Source organism: Saccopteryx leptura, chromosome 5 (genome assembly GCF_036850995.1).
Source record: "Saccopteryx leptura isolate mSacLep1 chromosome 5, mSacLep1_pri_phased_curated, whole genome shotgun sequence".
Lineage (NCBI taxonomy): Eukaryota > Metazoa > Chordata > Mammalia > Chiroptera > Emballonuridae > Saccopteryx > Saccopteryx leptura.
In genome coordinates this window covers 166,772,748-166,800,524 of record NC_089507.1, presented here as the reverse complement: position 1 = coordinate 166,800,524, position 27,777 = coordinate 166,772,748, and the positions used below count along the sequence as shown (strand labels likewise).

General features: G+C 35.1%; 1 protein-coding gene across 5 annotated transcripts in view; it reads left to right on the top strand.

Annotated features, from left to right (window-relative positions):
* Positions 1 to 27,777, top strand: part of ABCA8 (ATP binding cassette subfamily A member 8) — a 198,498-nt gene that overhangs the window by 140,243 nt on the left and 30,478 nt on the right. For all 5 annotated transcript variants that reach the window (XM_066386727.1, XM_066386729.1, XM_066386726.1 and 2 more), the window contains 12 exons: positions 1,248 to 1,395; positions 2,113 to 2,281; positions 3,907 to 3,965; positions 4,655 to 4,765; positions 5,823 to 5,998; positions 6,469 to 6,588; positions 6,824 to 6,962; positions 7,602 to 7,692; positions 11,160 to 11,299; positions 14,661 to 14,780; positions 17,147 to 17,345; positions 19,028 to 19,194. In XM_066386727.1, coding sequence (XP_066242824.1) covers positions 1,248 to 1,395; positions 2,113 to 2,281; positions 3,907 to 3,965; positions 4,655 to 4,765; positions 5,823 to 5,998; positions 6,469 to 6,588; positions 6,824 to 6,962; positions 7,602 to 7,692; positions 11,160 to 11,299; positions 14,661 to 14,780; positions 17,147 to 17,345; positions 19,028 to 19,194 — 1,639 coding nt within the window. The remainder of the gene's footprint in view (positions 1 to 1,247; positions 1,396 to 2,112; positions 2,282 to 3,906; positions 3,966 to 4,654; positions 4,766 to 5,822; positions 5,999 to 6,468; positions 6,589 to 6,823; positions 6,963 to 7,601; positions 7,693 to 11,159; positions 11,300 to 14,660; positions 14,781 to 17,146; positions 17,346 to 19,027; positions 19,195 to 27,777) is intronic.

Below are 27,777 nucleotides of genomic sequence, written 5' to 3'. Positions count from 1 at the left end.
AAGCTATTGTTTTGCTATATATTTACCCTATGTTTTTCTCCATCTAAAATTTAATTATCTGTTGTCATTTCTATGGTCAACGTAGTAAGGTATAGAACCCTAGTAAAAATATTGTGAGATTTTAAAAGCTATGGAAGTATTTAGCCCCTCAAAATAAGTCAAAGGTGAGTGAAAAAATTGAAGGCCAACATGTAATTATTTACGATGTTTTTTTTGGATACTAATTAAATAAGAACATGATATTACAAATCTGACACTAAATAACTATTCCACTTCATAGTTACATACTAATTAAATAATATGCATGATTGTAAAACCATAAAGAGAAAAGAAAATTCAAAGTTAAAAGCACCTTGAAAATGCATTGAATAGTAAATTACATTGCTGTTCATAAAATGTCGTTTCTCTTTATCTGAATCTCATGTTGAACTTACTTTGCCTTTTCTCCAATGAAATGGTAATGTCAATCATAACATATCTGTTATTAAAAGGGTGTTAATTATAAAGTACTCATTAGCTTGAACAATATAGACCAACCCACTTTTGCCTCTCATTCTTCTTAAACGCACCAGTGATTTTTCCAAGAGCATAAATTCTCTCTTATGAGCTATTTTCAAGGAGATTATTCCTTTTTCCCATGTTCCATTTGGTAAGAATTTAGCTAAGGCTGAGCTCAAATGTCGTCTTTTCACACACTTCCCCACTTTCTCTTAGTGCTCCCATTTCATTTGAAACATATTTTAAATCATTGCAGTTAGTAAATTGCATTATAGTTGGTCACATGCACATCTTTCCAATAGATTTGAGAATTGTAAAGCAGGCAGTCTTATTCAACTTTGTATTCTGGTATGGGGCAAAGAGTAACTACCGTATATCCCCATGTATAAGACACATCTTTTTTAGAAACATTTGGGATCTAAAAACTGGGTATGTTTTATACAGTGGTTGTAGATGTTTTTACTTGCATTCCTTCTTTTTTGCACTTGTTTTTGTGCTCATTGTTGAAGACAGTGATTCCTCATTAGACACATATGAGGACAAGCTAATGGATGGGAGTTCTGACAGTGATGAGAAGTTTATGAATTTTATGATGAATAAAATTTGAGTTCAATAACCTTATATAACACATTTTTTTCAAATTTTGCGTCCTATACCTGAGGAAATACAGTATTTTAGTTTAATGCTAAACCTATATAAAATTTATTGTAAACCTAATTTCCTTTAATTAACTTCTTTTTCATTTTCAGCTTTTACGTGTGGACTATGATATGAATTCTAATGCATTTCCTGATCCAAAGAACTACTTAAGTCAAATAATAGGAACACATTTTATGTTGGCTTTTGATATTTTCCTCTATCTGGCATTGATGATTTATTTTGAAAAAATTTTGCCAAGTGAGTAGTAATATGATTAAAATTGAACATCAACCCTGGCTGGATATCTCAGTCAATTAATGCGTTGTCCTGATATGCCAAGGTTGCAGGATCAATCCTGGGTCAGGACACATACAAGAATCAACCAATAAATGCATAAATTAGTGGAACAACAACTTAATGTTTCTCTCTCTCTCCCAACCTCTCTCTCTAAAATCAAGAAATAAATGTAAAAAAATTAAATTTCAATAAATTTTTTGGCCCATTCTTTCTCTTTCTTAAAGTATGTCATTTATTTTTTTTTTTTTTTGCCAAATTTTATTCTGTATTCTCTTAGAATATTTGTTTTGTATATACAATAGTCACTTCTCAATTTCTTCTGCCTTTGCCAGTGTAATGAAACCTGGACTCCTAGATAAAATTCAGCATGCCTGACATATCTTGCATTTGTACTACAATATATGGCTTTCTTAAGGTTAAAAAGAATCTTAATATTTATTTAATTTCTTCCAAACTTTTTTAAAGTCACTGCTTCAGTTTTACCTACATGAACAATTATTATAATAGACATCTTAATGATTTTTTTCCTTATGAAGCTTCACATAGCAAAGCATGTATTTCCTTGTGTCAACCATGTGTACAGGTTTATTGGTAAAAGTTTGCATTGCTATGTTGCATTAGGGTGATTCTCACCCTTACCATGGTGGCTGACCCAGCATTTGTCTCTTGGCCATTAAGGTGAAGATGGACGTCAATATTCACCCTTGTTTTTCCTGAAGCCCTCCTTTTGGTCACGACAACAGAATGCTGATCATGCGGCCCTTGAAGGTGAAATAGATTTCAATATTTCATCTAATGACTCTTTTGAACCAGTATCTCCAGAATTCCGAGGGAAAGAAGCCATCAGGTAACAAGGATGCATGTGGTATTCTATGTCCATCACTTCGTACTTTAAATTTTAAAATAAATTTGTTTAAGCTCGGTTGTCTTATATTATTGACAGTTACATTAGATAAAAACTGAGGTTTCACCTAAGAAGATAATTCTACAAAACCACTGTCTGGATTCTCATTGTTTTATCTGTTTTCTATAACTTTAGTCTCGTCTTCATTCATTTCTTTGCCTGGACTCATTGATTTACCTCATTTATTATACTTTCTGTTTTTATCTCAATCTTTTAAACTTCTGTCTTCTATTTATTGCCTTTTCAAAAAGGATGAAAGAGTAAGAAAGAAGAAAGAAGAAAGAAGAAAATACCTAGAGGTAGTCACAAAGGGAATTGTGGAAGATGTGCCTTTTAGAATGTGCTTTGTTTCATGTTGGTAACTTTTATTTCCAAATGAAAAAATAAGAAAAAACATCAACATCCCAGACTATTCAAATCTCTTTCATCCTTTTGTGGCCAGCATATATCAGTCCTCTGGGAACTGTCTCAGATTACTCCAGCCTACTAAGCCTCAATAACCAATTCATTTTTTCAATTTTAAAACATTTCATATTAAACTTTCATACTTATATTTGACCTATGACTTAAGCCTTGTTTAACCTCCAGTAGATCAGCTCAGAACAATAACTTTATTAGAGGGGTTTATGTGTTTGTTTTTGTATCTCTTTATCACTTCACTCAACTGTAAGTACTACAGAGTGCTCGTAAAATGGGATTAAAACAGAAACAGGAAAATCTACACAGTTCATAATTAATGGAACCTGAATTGTTTAATGAATAGATGAAAAATAAGAAACAGAAATGTGATTCAGTTTCTGTATTGTATATTTACCTGGTAATATACCTAGGATTCCAGATCTGTAATAGCACCCAGCATGTTAAGTCCATTCCTATTACCATAGTCATCATAATAAACCAATATCATCTTATTTTTATGAATATTTACCAAGAACCAAGCACTATGCATGCAAGATGAAATATTTTACTCATCCTTCAACACAACCCTAAAGCTCTCATAATGTCCAGGCTGCAGAACCTGAAGCTTACCTGAATTAAGTGCACTGGTTAAGGTAACAGAGCTACTAGATGTTACAGATAAGATGAGCTCATTAGATATTATTGCAAAACCCATGCTCTCACTATTAATTATCTTAGCCTCTCTCTGTTACTCCACCTGACCTTGACTCAGTTAACAAAAGATATCTCCAGTCTGAGTCAGTAGTTCACAATGGACCTTCAGTACTGGATGCCCATGTTGATTCTTGGCCTGGCTTTCTTGGCTTTGCAGTTTAGAGATAATCCTTGTTCTCCATACAAATGTCAGGTTGTACCTCAATTGTTGAAATCATAAGATCTGGTGATGTGTTCCAAGCATAGGTAAATTATAAAACTTTGCAGATGAAGCTAATGTGCAGCAAAGACTGAAGAAATATTCTAGCTGATACTCTGACATAAGCACAACTGCACAGGAGTTAAATCTACCATCTTCCTATACATTGAAGGGAAGATCTATCCATCACATCAATCAAGCCTAGAATTACCAAGGAAACATAATTGTCATTCTTGAAGTCTCCTTTCTTTTTCAGAATCATACACGTTACAAAAGAATATAAAGGAAAACCTGATAAAATAGAAGCTTTGAAAGGTAAACAAGTAATAAATTTTAGTTATTATATTGATATTAATCTTCTGAGTTGTTTTTTCTTTTTGGTTTGGTGAGCAATTACTGTTGGTATTTCAGTTTTGAAATTAATTTTTAACCACATAAAATTTATTTATAACACATCACTTCTACAGCATAAAAGTTAGAAAAAAAATTGTGTTTTAAAAATTATATATGTATTTGAAGAATATAACTGTAATATTGAGGTACCTAAAGACTATTCTAGGTTGTTTTCTACAAACTCAAATTTTTCTCCTGCAATTCCAAAGCTATTTTAGATATCGCTATTTTTATTTTGTGCAAAAATATTATACACATTAAAGGATTTTTGTCCTCATACAGTTTATGGAACTATTAATCATTCTTCATGTCAGTAAATATGAGTATCCACATACTGTATGCCAGACCATGTCAATGAACCTAGTAGTATAAGACATGATTCCTGGCTTTAAAACAAATAATTTCAAAATCTCCAAACAGAATCAACCCATAAATTTATAAAAGGAATATTTTTTATTTTGAGTTTAACAACCTAGTACATTAATTTTCAGAAAACACAGCCATTCAAGTAAATAAAAAGACAAATTTTAGCTCCACAATAAATTTTTGATTTTTCTTTCTTTTCTACTTCCTACCTCTTTTTCTTCTTTACTAATCTTTCTTTTTCCTAGATATGGTATTTAACGTATATGAAGGCCAAATCACTGCAATACTTGGTCACAGTGGAGCTGGAAAATCAACACTATTAAACATTCTTAGTGGGTTATCTGTTCCCACCAAAGGTAAGAGGGTATTTTTCCCCCAAAATCAGGGTGACAAATAAATCAGCTGATAATATTAAGTTCTTCTGATCATTAATCACAAACACAGATAACAGGGGAAAATGGAAGTTAATTTATAGTATTATTCTATAAAGGTAAGCAATATTGAATTGGTGTATGTAGAATTTTAAGTATTTCATTATCATTATTTTCATGGTCATTAGGTACCATTTAGCATTCCAACTTGTATTGGTTAGCTTTTGCTGAACAACAAGCATCTCCAAAACCAATGGCTTAAAATAAAAATGTTTCTTTATTTCTCCTCATTCTGTGGGTTGGCTGGCAGTGTTTCTGTCTGAACAAATAGAGGCTGAGGCTAGGCACTTTAGCATAACATCACTCACATATATGGGACTCCAGTAGGGATCATAACAGCTTTCTTATTACATGGCTTTTCACCATCCAGAAGGCTGGGCCAGGATTCTTCACTTGGTGATGTCCATTATCCCAGAAGCTAACAGAGGACAATCCCAAGGTGGAGGCACTTCCCAGCCTCTTCTGATACCGTATTTTCTAAAATTCCATCTGTTATAGAGCCACACATATGTGTAAGAGGTAGACAAATGGACTACATCTTAATGGGAAAAGCTGCAGAAGGGACCTTACTTCCCCATATACCACACAACTAAAATGGAAACTTATAATGCCTGAATTCTATAACCCTTGAAGATAAAATATAATGTAATTAAAAATTACATAATGAGGCCTGACCTGTGGTGGCGCAGTGGATAAAGCATCAACCTGGAAATGCTGAGGTCACCGGTTCGAAACCCTGGGCTTGCCTGGTCAAGGCACATATGGGAGTTGATGCTTCCAGCTCCTCCCCCCTTCTCTCTCTCTGTCTCTCCTCCTCTCCTCTCTCTCTCTCTCTTTCTCTCTCTCTCTCTCTGTCTCTCACTCTCCTCTCTAAAATGAATAAATAAAAAAATTAAAATTAAAAAAAATTACATAATGATTCTCATTTAGAAAAATCTTAACTTAAGCATAATCTGATGTTAACTTTTCATCTTTGTTGTAGGTTCTGTCACCGTGTATAATAATAAACTTTCAGAAACAACTAACCTAGAGAATCTCAGCAAGCTCACTGGAGTTTGTCCACAAGTCAATGTACAATTTGACTTCCTCACTGTGAGAGAAAATCTCAGACTCTTTGCTAAGATAAAAGGGATTCCTCCACAGGAAGTGGAACAAGAGGTACAGAAGTATATTAGCACTGATATATTGGTCAGAGTGAGATCATTCACTCTATTGGTGTGGAGTTTTTATGTTTTCATTAAATTATTTTTGTGCCAAAGCATTCTATAAAAGTTGGACAAAAATAATCTAATTTAGATAATATCTAACACTGATGTATAATTTAAAATATGCCAAGCATTACCTATAGGTTTAAATATAATAACTCATTTATTCCTCACAACAACTCTATGAGGTAGGTACTATTATTATTACCATTTTATATATGTAGAAACTGAGGTTCAAGAGAGTAAGTAACTTGACCAAGACTATGCAGCTAGTCACTGTGGAGTGGTGTTCAAATCTAGTTCATCTCACTCGGTGTCTATGCTTTTAACCATTACACTTTACAGCCTTGTATTTATAATTTAAAATAAAAAATATATATAAAGGAATCTTGGTTTTTGACACCAATGTTGTCATTTGGTTAGATACAAAGAATTATGCTGGAATTGGAAATGAAAAACGTTCAAGACATCCTTGCTCAAAACTTAAGTGGCGGACAGAAAAGAAAACTTACCTTGGGCGTTGCCTTTTTAGGAGATCCTCCCGTAAGTCATACAGAATTTAGAGATGGATTCAAAGTTTTTAAATGAAACTTTCGGTATTAATTCAAATTTCTTTGCGAGGACATCTGTGATAAAATATTTATGATGAGACATTAAATATAAGAACAAAATCCTAACCACCCTGTCCTTTGAAATGTAAATAATATGGTTTCCACATGGTTCTGGAAGCACTATATACCTGTTGGAAAACTCATTCATATACACCCCTCCTCTGTAGATTTTCCTACTGGATGAGCCAACTGCTGGATTGGATCCCTTTTCAAGACATCGAGTGTGGAACTTGCTGAAGGAGCGAAAAAGGAACCGTGTGATCCTCTTCAGTACCCAGTTCATGGATGAGGCTGACATCCTGGCTGGTAATTGATGGTTTCCTTAAAGTATCTGATGATGACTTTATGAAATTTGAGAAATATGGATAATATGCTAAGCAGCTATATTTTCTAACCCTGTCATCTTGCCATATTTGACCATTTGAAAAGCTGGTAATGATATGAACTGGGACTCTGAGTCAAACTCCCAACTATTGCCATGAAGCTCCAAGAATTTGTATCGTTTGATTACACAGGGGCATGATCTACAAACAAACTTACTTATCTCAAAGTAAGTTAGAGTCTATGTTCAAAGGCATTAATTCTTTTCCTCAAAATTGAAGTAAATCAGCTTGAAATATTCAAACAATGTTGATGTGTGACCCATTAAAGTGTATAATGTGATTATTCCTATCTTCGAAGATATATTCACGTAGAATCTCTAACTGGTTGGAAGAAAAAAACAACAGCCTGAAGTATATAAATAAGATTAAAATGTGTTTATTTCAGTGAGTCTTTATGATGCCCTATATTCAAAAATGTAGTCCTTTCTGAATTAGATTTGAATAACACAAAAAAATGAAAGAGACAGAGAGACAGAGAGAGAAAGAGGGTATTTGTAGACAATGACCTGTCTTTTCTTGGGCAACTTCTTAACAAACTTTCTTCTTTGCTTCTTCCTTTCAGATCGGAAAGTGTTTCTCTCCCAAGGGAAGCTGAAGTGTGCAGGCTCATCTCTGTTTCTAAAGAAGAAATGGGGGATTGGATATCACTTAAGGTAGAGCCACTCAAGGAGGCAAGAGAATGAGGAATGTGCTAGAGAAAACATGATGCCTGAAGGAACACATTACAACACACTTATATTGTTAATAATAGCAATGTGTTGTTATTATTATACACAGATGTTCATATACATATACACAAATACATACATGAAGATATATCTGGAAGATAAAGATATATAGGTATAGAAATATGGAGTCACTATGAGTATATGAGAGCTATTGATTTGTAGATTTAGAGATCAAGAATGTAAGATAACTTAACAAAAAGGTTTAAATAAATGTGATAGAAAATATACCCACAACACATTACTTGGTAAGAAAGGTGTGTATGAAGGAAACTTTCTCAACTGACATTGCATTTCGCAGCCTCATCAGCTCTCACCCAGGGTTTAACAAAGTCTCCCAAGTAGGCTCCTTGTTTCTTCTCTTTCTCCTAGTCTCTCCTCTTCTTTTTTGTTCTTTCTCTCCTTTCCACCCTCTTCATTTTATTTTTATCACTATTTTAAAATAGTAGCATATCCTAGCTGTTATTTATTATTTAATACAGAGAAAATTTACTTAACATTATTGTAATTAAATCTTTTTATTTTATGAGGCACTGAAACTGTTGTTACTTTTACTCTACAGAAGAAACTATAGACCCCCAAAGTTAATAAATGGTAGAGTCAAGAATTGAACCTGGATGGTTTTAATTTCAAAACTCTCTGTCTAGATCCCATTTCTTTTTCACAGAGACAGAGAGACAGTCAGAGAGAGGGACAAACAGACAAGAAGTTAGAGAGAGATGAGAAGCATCAATTCTTCACTGGGGCTCCTTAGTTATTCATTGATTGCTTTCTCATATGTGCCTTGACAAGGGAGCTACAGCAGAAAGAGTGACCCCTTGCTCAAGCCAGTGACCTTTGGGCTCAAGCCAGCGACCATAAGGTGATCCCACAGTCAAGCCAGCGACCATGCACTCAAGCTGGTGAGCCCAAGCTGAAGCCAGATGAGCCCGCACTCAAGCCATAACCTCAGGGTTTTGAACCTGGGTCCTCCGCATCCCAGTCCAATGCTCTATCCACTACACTACTGACTAGTTAAGCTCCAGATCCATATTTTAAATTATTTTTTAATTTGTACTTTAATTGATGCACTTGTAGCTCTCATTTATATCATCTATACCTTCTTTTTTTGGAAAATTAAATTTAATAGAGTTACATTGATTAATAATAAGTGTACCTAGATTTCAGGCAAACATCATTGCATCATTTGAATAGTCAATTATGTTGTATCTACACTTTAAAAACTAAAAAAATAAAAAAAGAACTCATATGACAACAACAAGACAAAACAAACAAAAAATTCTAATGATTTCATTTTACCTACCAAGTATCAAACTACATAGCCAAATAATGTTGGTGTGGCCCACTACCATGACTCTAATATCACCTCCATTACTCAATTCAACACCTTTATTTAAAAAAAATATATTCATTGTTCTTTCCACATGCCATATACTGGCCAAAATTTCTCATTGTTTGAAATTATTTCCTGAGTCTCGAATTTTCCTGAGCCTATTTCGACCTGTTCAGGTCCTACAGAGTTACGTCACTGCCACCTCACATGGCCTTTATCTATCTTACATCCCTGTGTATTATCACGGTATCTTGATTTCGTAAAGTACTTTCTTTTCATCTCTTCTGGGAAATTAAATGAACTCTCTGAAACTCAGTTTTCTCGCTTACAAAGTAGGAGTAATAATTCTTAGTTGCAAGTAGAAGTTACAGAAATAAAGGAGAGGGTGACCGGCACATTGTATGGTTAACACAACATGTTCTCAAAATAAAGAATGCTGGGTCAGGGATCCCAACGAATTTCTGCATCTCCATGACAATAATTTGTGTAATTGCTTTATTTCTCCTTCTGAATCAGGATCCGCAAACTATGGTTTGTGAACCAAGTCCAGCTCACTTTCTGTTTTTGTAAAGTTGGAGCATAGCCACTCCCATTTGTTGAGCTATTGGCCATGGGCTGCTCTCATGTTACAGTGGCAGTGTTGAATAGTGCACTAGAGATCTATTGGCCTGAAAAGCCTAATGTATTTCCTATCTAGCTTTCTACAGAAGAGGTTTGCTGACCTCCTCTTCCTAGCTATAAGCTTGTATTATTCATGCAGTCCTCTCCAGTGCCCAGCGCAAGCTCCTTCAAGGGGCCAGGAAATGTTCCATGAATCAACAGAATCATCTTGGAGAAAAATTATGGTATATTCTTTTGTTTCATTCCCTCAATGGATTCTACTAAATGGCATTTTTCTAAAAAATGGCATTTTTCTTTTATGTTCAAAATATTTATGATAAACTTCATGAATTTAGTCACAAATTTGATCTAATAAAATTACCATTTTTAAGGGCTTGTTAAGTGCAGATATTCACTTAGTATAACCCTGGATGTTAGCAATCATTATTCCACTTTACTAATGAGGAAGCTGTTCAGATATAAGTGCAGATATTCACTTAGTATAACCCTGGATGTTAGCAATCATTATTCCACTTTACTAATGAGGAAGCTGTTCAGATAAGTGAATAACACATTTCAAATGACAAAACCAAGTTACAAAGTCATTACTGTATTTCATCTACTGTATACAGTAAAAGCTTGATAAATAGATTTTTTTTTTACATTGGTGTTTTGACATGTATAGAGTGATTTCTCAATGATACTTTGTTCTTAGTCAAAGTTGTAAAATTAGCACTAGAAAGAAAGCAAAAAATTAGCCATCCCACCATTCAGAACCCCCATTTTTCCTTGATTAGTTCCTATCTATAACCTTGTTTCCTTCATAGCACTTACCACTATTGGTAACTATTTTACTTATCCATTTCTTTACTTCTATTCTCTCTGTCTCTACCATTAGAAATTAATCTCCATACAAGCAATATAATGCTGTTTTATTTACCATTGCACCCTCAGCATTTAGGATAAATTCTGTCACATACCAAGAATTTAACAAATTTTCATTGGATGACTAAATTGAATACCTGAATCTGTTTGTGTGTATCCATTTCAAAGCCCCTTATTCTTGCCTAATACAACGATTGTATATGGCCACATCAACTCCCTTGGAAAAATGTAATCCATTGTCCACCTCATATAGTCCTGACGTTGCTGTATTGTGTCCCTGATATCTGTAGTCTGTAGCTCTTCTCCCCTTAAGGACCTAAGTCAATATTGATCTTCTCTGGGCATCATCCCTGAATAACCTGATCAGTAATCCTGGTTAGTTAACTCTTTGCTTTCCCCCATTACATGTCTATAATCTGATTTTCTTTGTTTGTCCTCTCATTTCATGTTTAGATGACCTATTCTAGGATTAAATTTTATTTGATATTTTCTTGTCTCATAGAGACAGGATTTTATTTGATATTTTCATGCAATTGTAGACAATGTCAAATAACATGTATCTTTTTTTTAACACCAGTTTGCAGTTGACTGAAATGTGTGTTAAAGAAAAAATAACATCCCTTGTTACACAGCACATCCCTGATGCCAAATTATCAGCAGAAAGTGAAAGAAAACTTGTCTACACATTGCCCTTGGAAAGGACAAATAAATTCCCAGGTAATGTACATGAAAATCACAGAATGATATACATAAATGTTATTCATAATAATAATATCAGTGATAATTATTACAACTAACATTGAGAGCTTACAATGTGTTCAGGTATTTAACACATGATGTACAATAACTAGATTATTTTACCAACAGTGGAAAATATTATATTCTAATTGTTGTATTATGTCTGGGCATTGAAGGGAGCTTTATTAGTTCTTCATTTCCTTCAAGAATACAGCCAAATATTCTAGTATTCATAACTGTGCATGAACACAAATGGTTGAAAACCGCTGTCTTAACTGTTATGTTAAACATTCCCATAAGACTTGTTCTGTTGACAAATCTTTTGTGGTAACTCTGGGTTTTTCAGGCCTGTACCAAACAGTTTACTTTCAAGAGCTGTTTTGAATTCTCTGTTAGGTGAATAATACAGCTTCATTACATCAGGGTCAGTTTCTGTGCACTTACCTTGTTCCTTTGTTTGGAACATTTTTGACTGATGAATTTTCGTTTCCCTTGACTGTTTATGTTGACATATGCACGTTAGATAGAACAGGCACCTCTCTCAGTCTCACAGACTGGCTTTGTGCAGGAGATCCCCACCCATCAGCTTGGGCAGAGATGCTAAGGGCCTCTATGAACTCTTTGGCTCCCTGAGGAAAAGCAGACAACTGTAGCTTTTGCCGGGTGTCTACGTGGTGAACCAGGGGCATGAGCTATGACATAATGTCAATTATAATAATCAAGATTGTGTAGTATGGCAGCATGATAGACAGATAGCCAGAACAGAATTAATTCTGGTGAGGAGGTGGAGAAAATTCATCACTCATACATGGCTGGTGGGAATATGATCGAGCACCATGACTCTGGAAAACAGTTGGCAGTTTCTTGAAAACAGAAAACCTGCAACTACCATTCAACCAAGTAATTGCACACTCAGCTTTTATCCTGAAGGTATGAACACATGCTCACACGAAAACCTGTACATAAATGTTTATAGCAGCTTTGTTTGGAATAGACAAACCTGAAACAATTCAGTTGCTCTTAATGAGTGAATGATTAAATAAAGTGGGTACATCTGTCATGTACAACATCACTCCATAATAAAAAGCAAGGGGCTACTGACTTGTATATGCAACAACTTGAATGAATACTCAGAAATCAGACTCAGTAGAAACAGCCAATCCCAAAAGGTATATATGATTTCATTTAAATAACATTCTTGAAATAACAAAATTATAAAAATGAGGAACAGATTAAGAGTTCCAATGGGTTAGGAGGAGATGGGGTCAGAAGAGTGTGTGGCCCTGACCGGTTGGCTCAGTGGTAGAGTGTCGGCCTGGCATGCGGAAGTCTCGGGTTCAATTCCCGGCCAGGGCACACAGGAGAAGTGCCCATCTGCTTCTCCACCCCTCCCCCTCTCCTTCCTCTCTGTCTCTCTCTTCCCCTCCCACAGCCGAGGCTCCATTGGAACAAAAGATGGCCTGGGCGCTGGGGATGGCTCCTTGGCCTCTGCCCCAGGGGCTAGAGTGGCTCTGGTCATGACAGAGCGATGCCGCTAGAGTGACTCTGGTCGCAACAGAGCAATGCCCCAGATGGGCAGAGCATCACCCAAAGGTGGGCATGCCCGGTGGATCCTGGTCGGGCGCATGCAGGAGTCTGTCTGACTGCCTCCCTGTTTCCAGCTTCAGAAAGAAAAAAAAAAAAAAGTGTGTGGCTCCTAATGACTAACATGATCTGGTGGCAATGGAAATGTTTTAGATCTTTTTTAAAAATAATAATAATTTGAGAGAGAGAGGAAGAAGAGAGAGAGAAACATAGATTTGTTGTTATACTTATTTATGCATTCAATGGTACATTCTTGTATATGCCCTGACAGGGAATCAAACCCTCAACCTTAACATATTGGGCCAGTGCTCTAACCAACTGAGATACCAGCCTAGGTTTAGATCTTGACTGTATTGGTGTTAATATCCTCTTTGTGATATTGTACTGTGGCTCTTTCAAACATTACGATTGAAAGAAACTGAATAGAGTATGCAGATCTCTCTGCATTATTTTTTACAAACGCATATGAATCTAAAATTATCTCAAAATAAAGAGTTTTATTTTAAAAGAAAAAATTACTAGTTATGTTTATCACTCAGAGAATCTGTTCCCTGGTCGGTGGCCTGATGAGGGCCTGCACTGAGTGGTTGAAATAATTAACCTTACCTTATCTATGTGCAACAAAAACACTTAAATTACCCTCATCAGTTCATTCAAATATAGATTTCATGGTGACAGCACAAGGGTTCCTTACAACCATCAGGCAAAGTGTCACCAAACACTAATATTAATGTGTTTTTATCATAATTATAATTTACAGGAGGTTCATATTATTTTAGGGAAACGGAAGAATGACAACACTCAGTAGCAGTTTAATTCTTCTCTACACAGTACTCTAATCAAGACAGAAAACTTTATATAGATTTCATTTGGGGTGGTGAACACACAGTGCAATATCCAGATGAGGTACATAGAACTGTACACCTAAAATCTGTATGATTTTATTAACCAATGTCACCCCAAAAAAATTAATTAAAAAAACAAGAAAGACAGAAAGCTTTTAGTGTGTCCTTTTGCTCAGGGAGAAACCCAGGTTGAAGCCCCAGGAGTTCTGTCATCACACTAGGATTTAAAATTTGCTTTTATTTAAGCTTCTTTTAATTAAATATAATAATTTAAATTCATGCAGACAAGGACATTGCTCCCTCCTTTGAGAATAATAACAATGCAAAAGTATTATTGGTGAATGAACTAAAGAAAAAGGGATACAGAATTGCTAGAGACTACTGTCACAATTTCCTACTATGCCACCAAAGTTCTGAGTAGTTCCTCATTCTCTATGAGATCTTATGAATTTTTCTTCCATACTCAAGAGCAGAAATTTAAAAAATCTTTTATCTTTTGTACTTCCTTTGACAAATATGTTCTGAACTGAAGAATGTTCTACACAATCCAACTAATTCTCACAAAAATAGATCTATCCCTTTGTTGACTTTTATTTTTATGTGTTTTCTGGTAAGTACTCCTCAATTAATTAGGCTTGAAATTCAAAAGAATCTGAAGTTCCACTATTAATAAAACTTTAAAAACAAGACAGAAAAAAACTAAAATTGAATTTTAATAGAATATAAGTAAATATAAAATAATATTTAATCAAAAAAAGTTAATGAAAAAAAGAAAAAAGTTAATGTATGGGCTACAACACATACAATTTAAAAAAAAGATATATAGATTTGAAGAATGTTTGAAAAGTTATGCTTAGTTCACCTGTGATTTATTCTCATTTTGATTTGCTACTCTGTGTGTGTTTTTTTAGAACTTTATGAAAATTTTGATCTCTGTCCAGACCTGGGTATTGAGAATTATGGTGTTTCCATGACAACTTTGAATGAGGTGTTTCTAAAACTAGAAGGAAACTCAACAATTGACAAACCAGGTAAATAAAATGTATGGCATGAAAATTATGCAAATGTATTCAGAACACCTAGTGCAGTGTAAACAGCAAGAAAACACCATTCCAAAGACATGGTTACAAAATATGAGGTTCTATGATTAAGGTCGTTCTCGAGCAAGAATATATTAAGGTGAAATGCATCCCTGTCACATTTGTTACCTCCACTGACACTATGACCTTGATATTAAAGATGGCCCAGTTTCTTCTACCCAAAGCTCATAATCCTCATCGTATCCCATTTTCCAAGAGCAATTTCAGACGAAACACTTATTCTAAATCTCACTCTCCAAGCACTCTGAATATGCCTGCTGCTCTCCATGGTTTCTGATGAGAAGTCAGCTCTAGATCTTATTGGATTTCTTAAATGATGAGTTGTTTTCCTCCTGCTGCTTTCAAGATTCTCTTTCTGTCTTTGGTTTTGACAATTCAGTTATGATGCCTTCAAGTGTGGACCTCCTTCATTTGTTCAACTTGACATTCGATGAGCTAGATGTATGTATACATATATTGATATGTTAGAGTGTCTCCTCACATTTGGGAACATTTCAGCCACTGCCTTAGTTCCTCATGTATAAAAAGCACCCTTTTTTTAAAAAAATTAAGGGTCTAAAAACTGGGTATGTTTTATCCCGTGGTTGTAGATTATTTTACTTGCATTTCTTGCATTTTTGCACAGATAAGGAGTTGTATGAATATTATGATGAATAAAAACTTGAGTTCAATAACTTTATGTAATACATTTTTTTCAAATTTTGGACCCTAAAATTAAGGTGCTTCTTATGCATGGGAGTGTGTTATACATGGGGAAATATGGTATTTCTTCAACTATACTTTCTGTCCTTTCTCTGTACTGTCCATTATTGTATGTGGTAGTATCTGTTAGTATAATATGTTGATAGTGTCTCACATTTGTTTGAAAATTTATTATTCCTGATTCATTTTTTTTCTTTTTGTTCCTTAGACTTAATAATCTCAGTTCTTCTTTTGTCATGTTTACTAACCATCTCTTCCACCAAATGGAATCTGTTGAGCTTTTATTCTTCAGAAAATATTTTCAGTTATACTTTTTAAATACAAAATTTCTATTTGAATATTTTCAGTAATTTTTAAATCTTTGATGATATTCCAAATTGATGAGACATATTGTTATACTTGATGATGTCCAAGTGTGTTGTGCAATGTAAATATAACTTGTAAATTTCCTAAATATTATTGCTATTGACATTACAACTTTTAATGTAGTCATAAAATATAATATATAATTTAAAATCTTTTAAATTTATTAACATTTGTTGAATGAGCATTTTATCTATTTTGCTGAATAATTCTCTTCCATTTAAAAACATTTATACATACATGCATATAAATGCATATATATGTATGAGTTTAGACAAATGCATATGTGTAGAATATATATATTTATAGAACTTCTGTTGTGTGGAGAGTTGTATAAATTTTCATTTGGTCTAGTTGGATGATGGTGTTGTTCAAATATTCTGTGCCCTTACTGGGTTTTTGTTTTATTGTGTTTTGTCTACGTTTTCTATCAATTACAAGTGAGGGATAGTAAAATGTCCAACTATAATTCTAATGTGTCCATTGTTGTCCTTTCCCCACTTTAGTTCGGTGTCTCCTCCATGCACTTGGACCTGTTATTAAGAACATTCACGTTTAAGATTAGCATGTCTTCTTGATTGCCTTCATTATCATAATGAAAGATCCTTTTTAAACCCTGGCAGTAACAGTTATCCTGAAGCCCAGTTTGCCCAATACACTTGCTTTAATTTTAATGTAATTTGTGATTGTCACTTTAAAAAAATGCTTTCAAATTTCTTGTGCTTTTAATTTACAATGCATTTCTTGTAAACAGCATATAGTTGAATTTTGCTTTTTAATTCATTTTACAAGGTTTCTTACATGGTATGTTTAGCCCATTTATTTTTAGTATGGTTATTGCTATCTTTATGGTTAATTTACAGTTAATCCCCAGTTTGTAGCACACCAATTTGCAGCTTCTTTCTCTAGGTGAACACCTAAGACAATTGTTTCCTTTATCAAGTTTTCAAGTCACAACTAGGCGCTAAAATGATCTTGCATACTTATTTAACCTTTTTAATGTAGTATCTGTATCCAAATTATCCGAGATCTTCTTTCTACTCCTCTTGTTCAAGAAATGAATCCTCCCTCTATTTTTCTAGTTCAGGGCAGCAACCAGTAATACCACACAATGCCTACAGTTAGGCTGAAGATGTTATCTGGGTCTTTGTGATTAAACAAATGCCTAGAGTAAGTTCAATACAGTACCTCTGAAGTGGGAATGTATGCATTACTTACTCTGTGTTTTGCAGATATAGCCACTTCCGGAGAAGGACAGATAAAAGGAGCTGGAGACACAGAAAGACTTATTGAGATGGAACAAGTTCTCTCTTCACTTAGTGAGATGAGAGAAACAATAGGTGGCCTGGCCCTGTGGGGACAGCAAGTCCGTGCAATTGCAAGGGTCCGCTTCTTAAAGTTAAAGCAGGAAAAAAAAGTTCTGTTATCACTGTGAGTATCAGAGTGCCATGGCTTTGGTTCAGTAAATGCCTTAAAAAGAAATTCAAGTGTATAAACAAAAGACAACAAAAAGTAAAAATAAAATACTGTGTCCTGGCCAGTGGGCTCAGTTGTAGAGTGTTGGCCCGGCATGGGATATCCCAGGTTCGATTCCTGAACAGGGCACATTGGAGAAGAGCCTTTCTGCTTCTCCACACCACCCCCTTTCACTTTCTCTCTCTTTCTCTCTCTTCTCCTCCCCTTCTACAGTAATGGCTCAACTACAGCAAATTGGGCCTGGAATAATTTGCTCCATGGTCTCTGCCTCAGGTGCTAAAAATGGCTCTGGTTGCAAAAGAGCAATGGTCCTAAATTAGCTGAGTATCGCCCCCTAGTGGACTTGCCAGGTGGATCCTGGTTGGGGTACATGCGGGAGTCTGTCCCTGCCTCCCCTCCTCTCACTAAAAAATAAAAAATAAAATAAGATTCAGCATTACAAAACTGTGTAAAGTATAATACACCATCTACATTATGGTCATAGTTTTTATCAACCAGCTGACTAGCAAGTAGAATTTATACTATCTCAGAGCTAATAAAAGAAAGGTTAAAGTAACATGAGTTTTCCTGTAAGATTTGTTCTTGAAATTTTCTGTGGATGGTAACAGAAGCAATAGGATGTAGACTTTTCCCCCAGTACCGATATGCCAATGCTTTATTTTAGTTGTTATTTCACCATTATACTAACTCTCCCCTGGAAGTCCTGACACTCCCATTATACCCTACTAGCTCTAACCTGGATGTCATGACTTCCCTATAGCCCTGTATGTGATGGGAGCTCACTCTCCATACCCACTGCGTGCATACTGGGCACTATCCCTGCTCTTAAGACTCATATCACATCTCATTAGCACCCTGTTGTCCACAGTATTTTGGTTGTCAGTCAGTGCCTTGTCTCTGAATACCTTGTTGAAGCACCAAAGAAATAGGAGGTTTGGCACTTAATAGAATCTCAGTAAGTGTTTGCTAATAAATAAATAACAGGAATTCACTAAAAATCTTTGAAGAGATTAGCATAATTTAAGAAAAACCTTTAAGATTAATCTGGCAACACTGTATAACTCTCTTAAGAGATGACAGTCATTTAGTAAGAATCCCTATATGATATAATATTGTAAAATTAGAAAATAGGAATGAAGGGAGTTTTCAAATTAAGATATAATGAAAGTATAATAAAAGAATTACCAATATTTGAAAAAGAGAACACAGGAAAATAAAGAGTAAAAAATAATTGAAAATTTGAGCCTGGTGATAAAGAAATCATGCAGGCATCACAAAGAGAAATAGGGACCATGTGAACAGGATTGAACATAATGAATATTGAGTATAAAGTGTTGATGAATTACCACCACACTGGAACTTGGAATCTGGACTTAGAGAAAAAGGACTTAGATCGCATGAAATTGTGCTGAGTAGCTAATGGCCATAGAGGAACCAGAGAAATAAACAAAAGAATAAATCTGCATTTTATCATTTCCATTTTAGAGGCAGAAAAGGAGCAAAATAATAAATGGGTCAGAGAGCTATATGTTTACTTTTCATACTTTCTTGATCTCATTAAATTGTAATCTGCACAGATAACTTTTAAAAGTTAAGAAATGACTGCATATTCACATTGACAATTTTCTTCCACGTAGGTTATTGGTCCTAGGAGTTGGAGTTTTCCCTCTTCTTTGGGACTACATTATCCCGAAAATTCAGAAAAACAGTTCCACTTTGAAACTCTCTCCTACTTTATACTTCCTTACCTCTGGACAAGCACCATGTGATCCTCTCACTCAATTATTAATCATCAATAATACAGGTAATAATGTGGCGATTACTTCATTTCTAATACATTCACTGTTCAGAGAATTAGTTAGAAAACACAAACATGAGTGAAAAAATGAGTTTTCACCTCTTCAGCATGGGTTTGGAACAATGTATGAAGCTTGGGGATGATGTGTATACCAGCCCAAAATGGAGCAGAGAATAAAAAGATATTTGCCAGGAAGAAATAAGTTATCTGATGGCATTTTGAAAAATGAAAGAGTTTGTATCCCCCCACAATAATACTAACAGGTTGAGATATAATTCAAATGCTTTGTTTATTGATTTAAAATGAATAATCCAGTGGTTATTAATACCTTCACAGAATTGTGTCATCTTCACTACAATTTATTTTAGAATACTTAAACTCTAAAACAAATCCCATACTCAGTAGTAGTCATTCCTATTCACTCTGCCCCCAGCCCTGATTTATCATAAATATATTTGTATTTCTATGTATTTGCCATCTGGACATTTAATGAGTCGATTATACAACACGTGATCTTTTGTGACTGAATTCTTTCACTTAGCGTGCTGCTTCCAGGTTCACTATGTTGTAGCGTGTGTCAATACTTTGTTTTTTTAGACGAGATCGGGCGCGTTCAGGGTGGTATGGCCGTAGACAACTTTGTTTTTTTTTTAATTGGTGAATAACATTCTATTGAAAAGTATACTATATTTTATTTTTCATCAGAGGGTGCATATTTGGGGTTCTTTTCAATGATTGGAAATTATGAGTAATGCTGCTATAAATGTCCATGTACTAGTTTTTATGTGAATTTGGTTTTATTTATTTTTTATTTCTTTTGGACTTTAACCAGGAGTTGAATTGTTGTGTTCTATAGTGACTATGTTTAATCATTTAAGGAACTGCTGAACTATTTTTTAAGTGAATGCACCAATTTAAATCTACACCAGCATTTTGTGAGGATTCCAATTTTTATACCTCTGTGCTAATTTCTATACCTCTTTGTTATTTTCTGTGTTTTTATCAGACCCATCCTAGAGTGTGTCAACTAGTGTTTTGTGGTTTGATTTGTAGTTTTCTAATGGCTATTGGTGTCACTTTTTCATGTGCTTCCTGACCAGTTGCATATTTTGGGGGAGAAATGTCCTGTATTCCCATTTTTTAAATGGCTTATTTGGTTTTTTTACTGAGTCCTAAGGGTTCTTTATATATTCTAGACACTAGTCTGTTATGAAATGCCACAGATCCTCTTTATTCACAGGTTATGAATTTACAAACTTGTTTACTATTACAATGTATTTGTAGTCCCAAAGCCATGGCACTCTTATGTCATTCACAGATGTGCTCAGAGATGGGACATGTTATGTCACCTGATACACACATTTCCAGTGAAGTAGAACAACATGTTACTCTGCCATCTTGTCTCAGCTCTAATACTGTGTGCAGTAATCTCATACTGCCAACAAATGTTCTTTCTGTCATCTAGTTAGTCCACATTTTTCACGGTGATTTTGTTATTTAAAATGGCTCCACCATTATGCTAAACACTTGAAACTAATACAAAAAAATATTGAGTGTTAACTATATTTAAAAATAAAATTTAAATTAAAATCAGTGATGATTAATTATTATCACTTCAAAGAACATTTAATTTTACTAATTGGACAAAAATCTTGAAATGACTTATAATTTTACAGTTTTTTGTTTTTTTTTTTCTTTTTCTGAAGCTGGAAACGGGGAGAGACAGTCAGACAGACTCCCGCATGCGCCCGACCGGGATCCACCCAGCACGCTCACCAGGGGCGACGCTCTGCCCACCAGGGGGCGATGCTCTGGCTCTCTGGGGTGTTGCTCTGCAGCGACCAGAGCCACTCTAGCGCCTGGGGCAGAGGCCAAGGAGCCATCCCCAGCGCCCGGGCCATCTTTGCTCCAATGGAGCCTTCGCTGAGGGAGGGGAAGAGAGAGACAGAGAGGAAGGAGGGGGTGGGGGTGGAGAAGCAAATGGGCGCTTCTCCTATGTGCCCTGGCCGGGAATGGAAACCGGGTCCCCCGCACGCCAGGCCGACGCTCTACCGCTGAGCCAACCGGCCAGGGCTACAGTTTCTATATGAAAGAAATTCAGTAGAACTTACCTCAAATTTAACAAGTCATAAAAAACTTTACCAAAAGTTATAGCTAGGATCTAAGGGCCAGTTAGAAATTATTATATACTGTGAAACCAAAAGACATTTTTTGAACTACCAACAAACACACACACAAAAACAAATTATAAAAAACAAAAATAAACATACCCCCAAGTTCAGTGCTGACGTGCTATCTAATGTTCCTAGGTCCAGAAGGCTGTGATGTATCTTCCAGGGAAAATGTATTAGATAATCTTTGTTCACCATGCATTATAATGCTGTTGGTGGTGAGATCAATGTTATTGAATCAACAATAAATACACAGAAACATACATATTGAATAAAACAATCTATTGATTGATTCAAGACACTGTTATGACCAGAGGCTTACAGAAACCTAACCTTTGTTTCGCCTAGTAGCAATGATTCAGTATTCAGTAACTCAGTATTCGTGGTAACTTTAGAGTGACATTATAGAAGTGAACATATAACTGCTGTGAATAATAAAGTTCAACTGTAAATATTTTGCAAATATTTTCTTTCATTCTGTAAATTGGCTTTTCACTTTGTTATTGGTGTCCTTTGGAGTATAATGTTTAAACTTTTATGAAGTCCAACTAATTATTTTCCTTGCCTATGCTTTTGATGATATATTTAGGTAGGCTTTGTCTAACACAGGATCTCAAAGATTTATTTTGGTATTCTCTTCTAAGGCTTTTATACTTTTAGTTCTTAACATTTTAGTCTCTGATCCATTTTGAGTTCATCCTTGTGTGTGGCATGAGGAAGGGATGCAATTTCAATAGATACTCAGTTAACTCCTGGGCGGGGCAGGCCACCAAACTTTCTCATTCCCTTCAGCTTCATGTTGCTAAAGCTTGAGACCAGGCATGAGTGGCTTAGAGATCTGCAGTTCTTTTCTTCCCCATAATATGGAAGTTCTACTCAAGAGATAAGAGCCCCAAAATAGTGGTTCCCAATCATTTTCAACCCAGTTCCTCCTAGGAACATACTGTAGCCCTAGACTGGGCTTGAGGAGGGAGAATCCCTGGGTTCCTGGCTAGACCCATTCAGAGTGGAGCTTCTGAATTCCTAATCAAGGAAGGCTTCTGAGGGATAGGTTGTTGCCAGTTTCCTAGTGTTCTTACCCAGATTTAGTAGATTTTCTTTTTTTTTTTTTTTTTTTTTTTTTTAAATAAATTTTTATTAATGGTAATGGGATGACATTAATAAATCAGGGTACATATATTCAAAGAAAACATGTCTAGGTTACCTTGTCATTAAATTATGTTGCATACCCCTCGCCCAAAGTCAGATTGTCCTTCGCCACCCTCTATCTAGTTCTCTGTGTCCCTCCCCCTCCCCCTAACTCTCCCCCTGTCCTCCCTCCCCCCACCCCTGGTAACCACCACACACTTGTCCATGTCTCTTAGTCTCATTTTTATGTTCCACCAATGTATGGAATCATGTAGTTCTTGTTTTTTTCTGATTTACTTATTTCACTCCTTATAATGTTATCAAGATCCCACCATTTTGCTGTAAATGATCTGATGTCATCATTTCTTATGGCTGAGTAGTATTCCATAGTGTATATGTGCCACATCTTCTTTATCCAGTCTTCTATTGAAGGGCTTTATGGTTGTTTCCATGTCTTGGCCACTGTGAACAGTGCTGCAATGAACATGGGGCTACATGTGTCTTCACGTATCAATGTTTCTGAGGTTTTGGGGTATATACCCAGTAGAGGGATTGCTGGGTCATAAGGTAGTTCTATTTGCAGTTTTTTGAGGAACCACCATACTTTCCTCCATAATGGTTGTACTACTTTACAGTCCCACCAACAGTGAATGAGGGTTCCTTTTTCTCCACAGCCTCTCCAACATTTGCTATTACCCGTCTTGTTGATAATAGCTAATCTAACAGGGGTGAGGTGGTATCTCATTGTAGTTTTGATTTGCATTTCCCTAATAACTAATGAAGCTGAGCATCTTTTCATATATCTGTTGGCCATTTGTATCTCTTCCTGGGAGAAGTGTCTATTCATGTCCTCTTCCCATTTTTTTATTGGATTGTTTGTTTGTTTGTTGTTGAGTTTTATGAGTTCTTTGTAAATTTTGGATATTAGGCCCTTATCTGAGCTGTTGTTTGAAAATATCATTTCCCATTTAGTTGGCTGTCTGTTTATTTTTATATCAGTTTCTCTTGCTGAGCAATAACTTTTTATTCTGATGTAGTCCCATTCATTTATCTTTGCCTTCACTTCTCTTGCCATTGGAGTCAAGTTCATAAAATGTTCTTTAAAACCCAGGTCCATGAGTTTAGTACCTATGTCTTCTTCTATGTACTTTATTGTTTCAGGTCTTATATTTAGGTCTTTGATCCATTTTGAATTAATTTTAGTACACGGGGACAGGCTGTAGTCGAGTTTCATTCTTTTGCATGTGGCTTTCCAGTTTTCCCAACACCATTTGTTGAAGAGGCTTTCTTTTCTCCATTGTGTGTTGTTGGCCCCTTTATCAAAGATTATTTGACCATATATATGTGGTTTTATTTCTGGGCTTTCTATTCTGTTCCATTGGTCTGAGTGTCTATTTTTCTGCCAATACCATGCTGTTTTAATTATTGTGGCCCTATAATATAGTTTAAAGTCAGGTATTGTAATGCCCCCAGCTTCATTCTTTTTCCTTAGGATTGTTTTGGCTATTCGGGGTTTTTTATAGTTCCATATAAATCTGATGATTTTTTGTTCCATTTCTTTAAAAAATCTCATAGGGATTTTGATGGGAATTGCATTAAATTTGTATATTGCTTTGGGTAATATGGCCATTTTGATTATATTTATTCTTCCTATCCAAGGACAAGGAATATTTTTCCATCTCTTGTATCTTTTTCGATTTCCCTTAACAATGCTTTGTAATTTTCATTATATAGGTCCTTTACATTCTTTGTTATGTTTATTCCTAGGTATTTTATTTTTTTTGTTGCAATCGTGAAGGGGATTATTTTTTTGAGTTCGTTTTCTCATATTTCATTGTTGGCATAGAGAAAGGCTATGGACTTCTGTATGTTAATTTTGTATCCTGCGACCTTACTGTATTGGTTTATTGTTTCTAATAATCTTTTTGTGGAGTCCTTCGGGTTTTCGATGTATAGGATCATATCATCAGCAAAAAGTGATACCTTTACTTCTTCTTTTCCAATATGGATGCCTTTTATTTCTTTGTCTTGTCTGATTGCTCTGGCCAGAACTTCTAGCACCACGTTAAATAAGAGTGGAGAGAGTGGACAACCCTGTCTTGTTCCTGATTTAAGGTAGAAAGTCCTCAGTTTTATGCCGTTTAAAATGATGTTGGCTGATGGTTTATCATATATGGCCTTTATCATGTTGAGATATTTTCCTTCTATACCCATTTTGTTGAGAGTCTTAAACATAAAATTGTGTTGTATTTTATCAAAAGCCTTTTCTGCATCTATTGATAAGATCATGTGGTTTTTGTTCTTTGTTTTGTTGATATGGTGTATTACGTTAACCGTTTTGCGTATGTTGAACCATCCTTGAGATTCTGGGATGAATCCCACTTGATCATGATGTATTATTTTTTTAATATGTTGTTCTATTCGGTTTGCCAGTATTTTGTTTAGAATTTTAGCATCTGTATTCATTAGAGATATTGGTCTGTAGTTTTCTTTCTTTGTGCCATCCTTGCCAGGTTTTGGTATGAGGGTTATGTTGGCCTCATAAAATGTGTTTGGAAGTATTGCTTCTTCTTCAATCTTTTGGAAGACTTTGAGTAGAATAGGAACCAAGTCTTCTTTGAATGTTTGATAGAATTCACTAGTATAACCGTCTGGGCCTGGACTTTTATTTTTGGGGAGGTTTTTAATAGTTTTTTCTATTTCCTCCCTGCTGATTGGTCTGTTTAGGCTTTCTGCTTCTTCATGATTCAGTCTAGGAAGGTTGTATTGTTCTAGGAATTTATCCATTTCTTCTAGATTGTTGTATTTGGTGGCATATAATTTTTCATAGTATTCTACAATAATTCTTTGTATATCTATAATGTCTGTGATGATCTCTCCTCTTTCATTTTGGATTTTATTTATTTGAGTCCTGTGTCTTTTTTCCTTGGTGAGTCTTGCCAAGGGTTTGTCAATTTTGTTGATCTTTTCAAAGAACCAGCTCCTTGTTTTATTGATTTTTTCTATAGTTTTTCTGTTCTCTATTTCATTTATTTCTGCTCTGATTTTTATTATCTCCTTTCTTCGGCTGGTTTTGGGTTGTCTTTGTTCTTCTTTTTCTAGTTCCTTAAGGTGTGAAGTTAAGTGGTTTACTTCGGCTCTCTCTTGTTTGTTCATATAGGCCTGAAGTGATATGAACTTCCCTCTTAATACTGCTTTTGCTGCATCCCAGAGATTCTGAAATGTCGTATTTTCATTTTCATTTGTCTGTATGTATCTTTTGATCTCTGCGCTTATTTCTTCTTTGACCCATTCATTTTTTAGAAGTATGTTGTTTAGTTTCCACATTTTTGTGGGTTTTTCCCCCTCTTTTTTGCAGTTGAATTCTAGTTTCAAGGCTTTATGATCAGAAAATATGCTTGGTACAATTTCAATTTTTCTAAATTTGCTGATATTGTCTTTGTGGCCCAACATATGGTCAATTCTTGAGAATGTTCCATGTACACTAGAGAAAAATGTATACTCTGTCGCTTTGGGATGAAGTGTCCTGTAGATGTCTATCATATCCAGGTGTTCTAGTATTTCGTTTAAGGCCACTATATCTTTATTGATTCTCTGTTTGGATGACCGATCTAGAGCCGTCAGCGGAGTATTGAGGTCTCCAAGTATGATTGTATTTTTGTTAGTTTTTGTTTTAAGGTCAATAAGTAGCTGTCTTATATATTTTGGTGCTCCTTGGTTTGGTGCATATATATTAAGGATTGTTATGTCTTCTTGATTCAGTGTCCCCTTAATCATTATGAAGTGACCATTTTTGTCTCTGAGTACTTTTTCTGTCTTGTAGTCAGCATTATCAGATATGAGTATTGCTACACCTGCTTTTTTTTGGGTGTTGTTTGCTTGGAGTATTGTTTTCCAGCCTTTCACTTTGAATTTGTTTTTATCCTTGTTGCTTAGATGTGTTTCTTGTAGGCAGCATATAGTTGGATTTTCTTTTTTAATCCATTCTGCTACTCTGTGTCGTTTTATTGGTAAGTTTAATCCATTTACATTTAGTGTAATTATTGACACTTGTGGGTTCCCTGCTGCCATTTTATAAATTGCTTTCTGTTAGTTTTGTATCTAGTTTGATTCTTCTCTTTTGTTTTTCTATCATTTGTTTCTGTTTGTTTGTGTTCCATACTTCTTTCCTCTGTTGCTACCTTTTTTAAGTCATGTGTTTTTGTGGTGGTTTTTTCTAGGGTGGTTACCATTAAGTAATGAAAAGGGTACCTACCATATTCATTGTAGTACCCTATCTTATAAGTATTTCTGCACTTCATCGTCCTTTGCTACTGTTAATCTCCATTCTCTCCCCCCTTTTTTTTTCCTTTGTTGTCACAGTTTAAGTTTGGTTTTATTGTGTTCTTGGTGGAGCTGTTACTTGTGGTGTTGTTTTCTTTTGTTCTTTGAATCTGGTTGGAAAACCCCCTTTAGTATTTCCTGGAGTGGGGGCTTTCTCGTGATAAATTCTCTCATCTTTTCTGTATTTGTGAATGTTTTTATATCTCCTTCATACTTGAAGGATAGCTTTGATGGGTATAGTATTCTTGGCTGAAAGTTCCTCTCTTTCAGGGCTTTAAATATTGGGGTCCACTCTCTTCTAGCTTGTAGAGTTTCTGCTGAGAAATCTGATGATAATCTAATAGGCCTTCCTTTATATGTTGTACTCTTCTTTTCCCTGGCTGCCTTGAGAATTTTTTCTTTGTCATTGGTTTGTGTCATCTTTATTATGATGTGCCTTGGAGTGGGTTTGTTGGGGTTAAGAAAACTCGGTGTTCTGTTTGCTTCTTGAATTTGAGGCTTTAGTTCTTTCCACAGGCTTGGGAAGTTCTCGTCTATTATTTGTTTGAGTATATTCTCCATTCCATTTTCTTTCTCTTCTCCCTCTGATATACCTATTATTCTTATGTTATTCTTTCTGATGGAGTCAGATAATTCCTGTAGGGCTTTCTCGTTTTTTATTATTTTTGAGTCTCTTTCTTCTTCTCTCTGTTGTGCCTCAAGTTGTTTGTCTTCTATTTCACTAATCCTATCTTCAATCTGGGTTGTTCTGCTAGCTAAGCTTGTTACCTCGTTTTTCAGCTCGTGAATTGAGTTTTTCATTTCTGTTTGATTTGTTTTTATAGTTTCAATTTCCTTGGTAATATATTCTTTGTGTTCATTGAGTTGTTTTCTGATCTCCCTATATTGCCTTTCTGTGTTTTCTTGTATATCTCTGAGTATTTTTAAGATTTCTATTTTAAATTCTCTGTCATTTAGCTCCAAGACT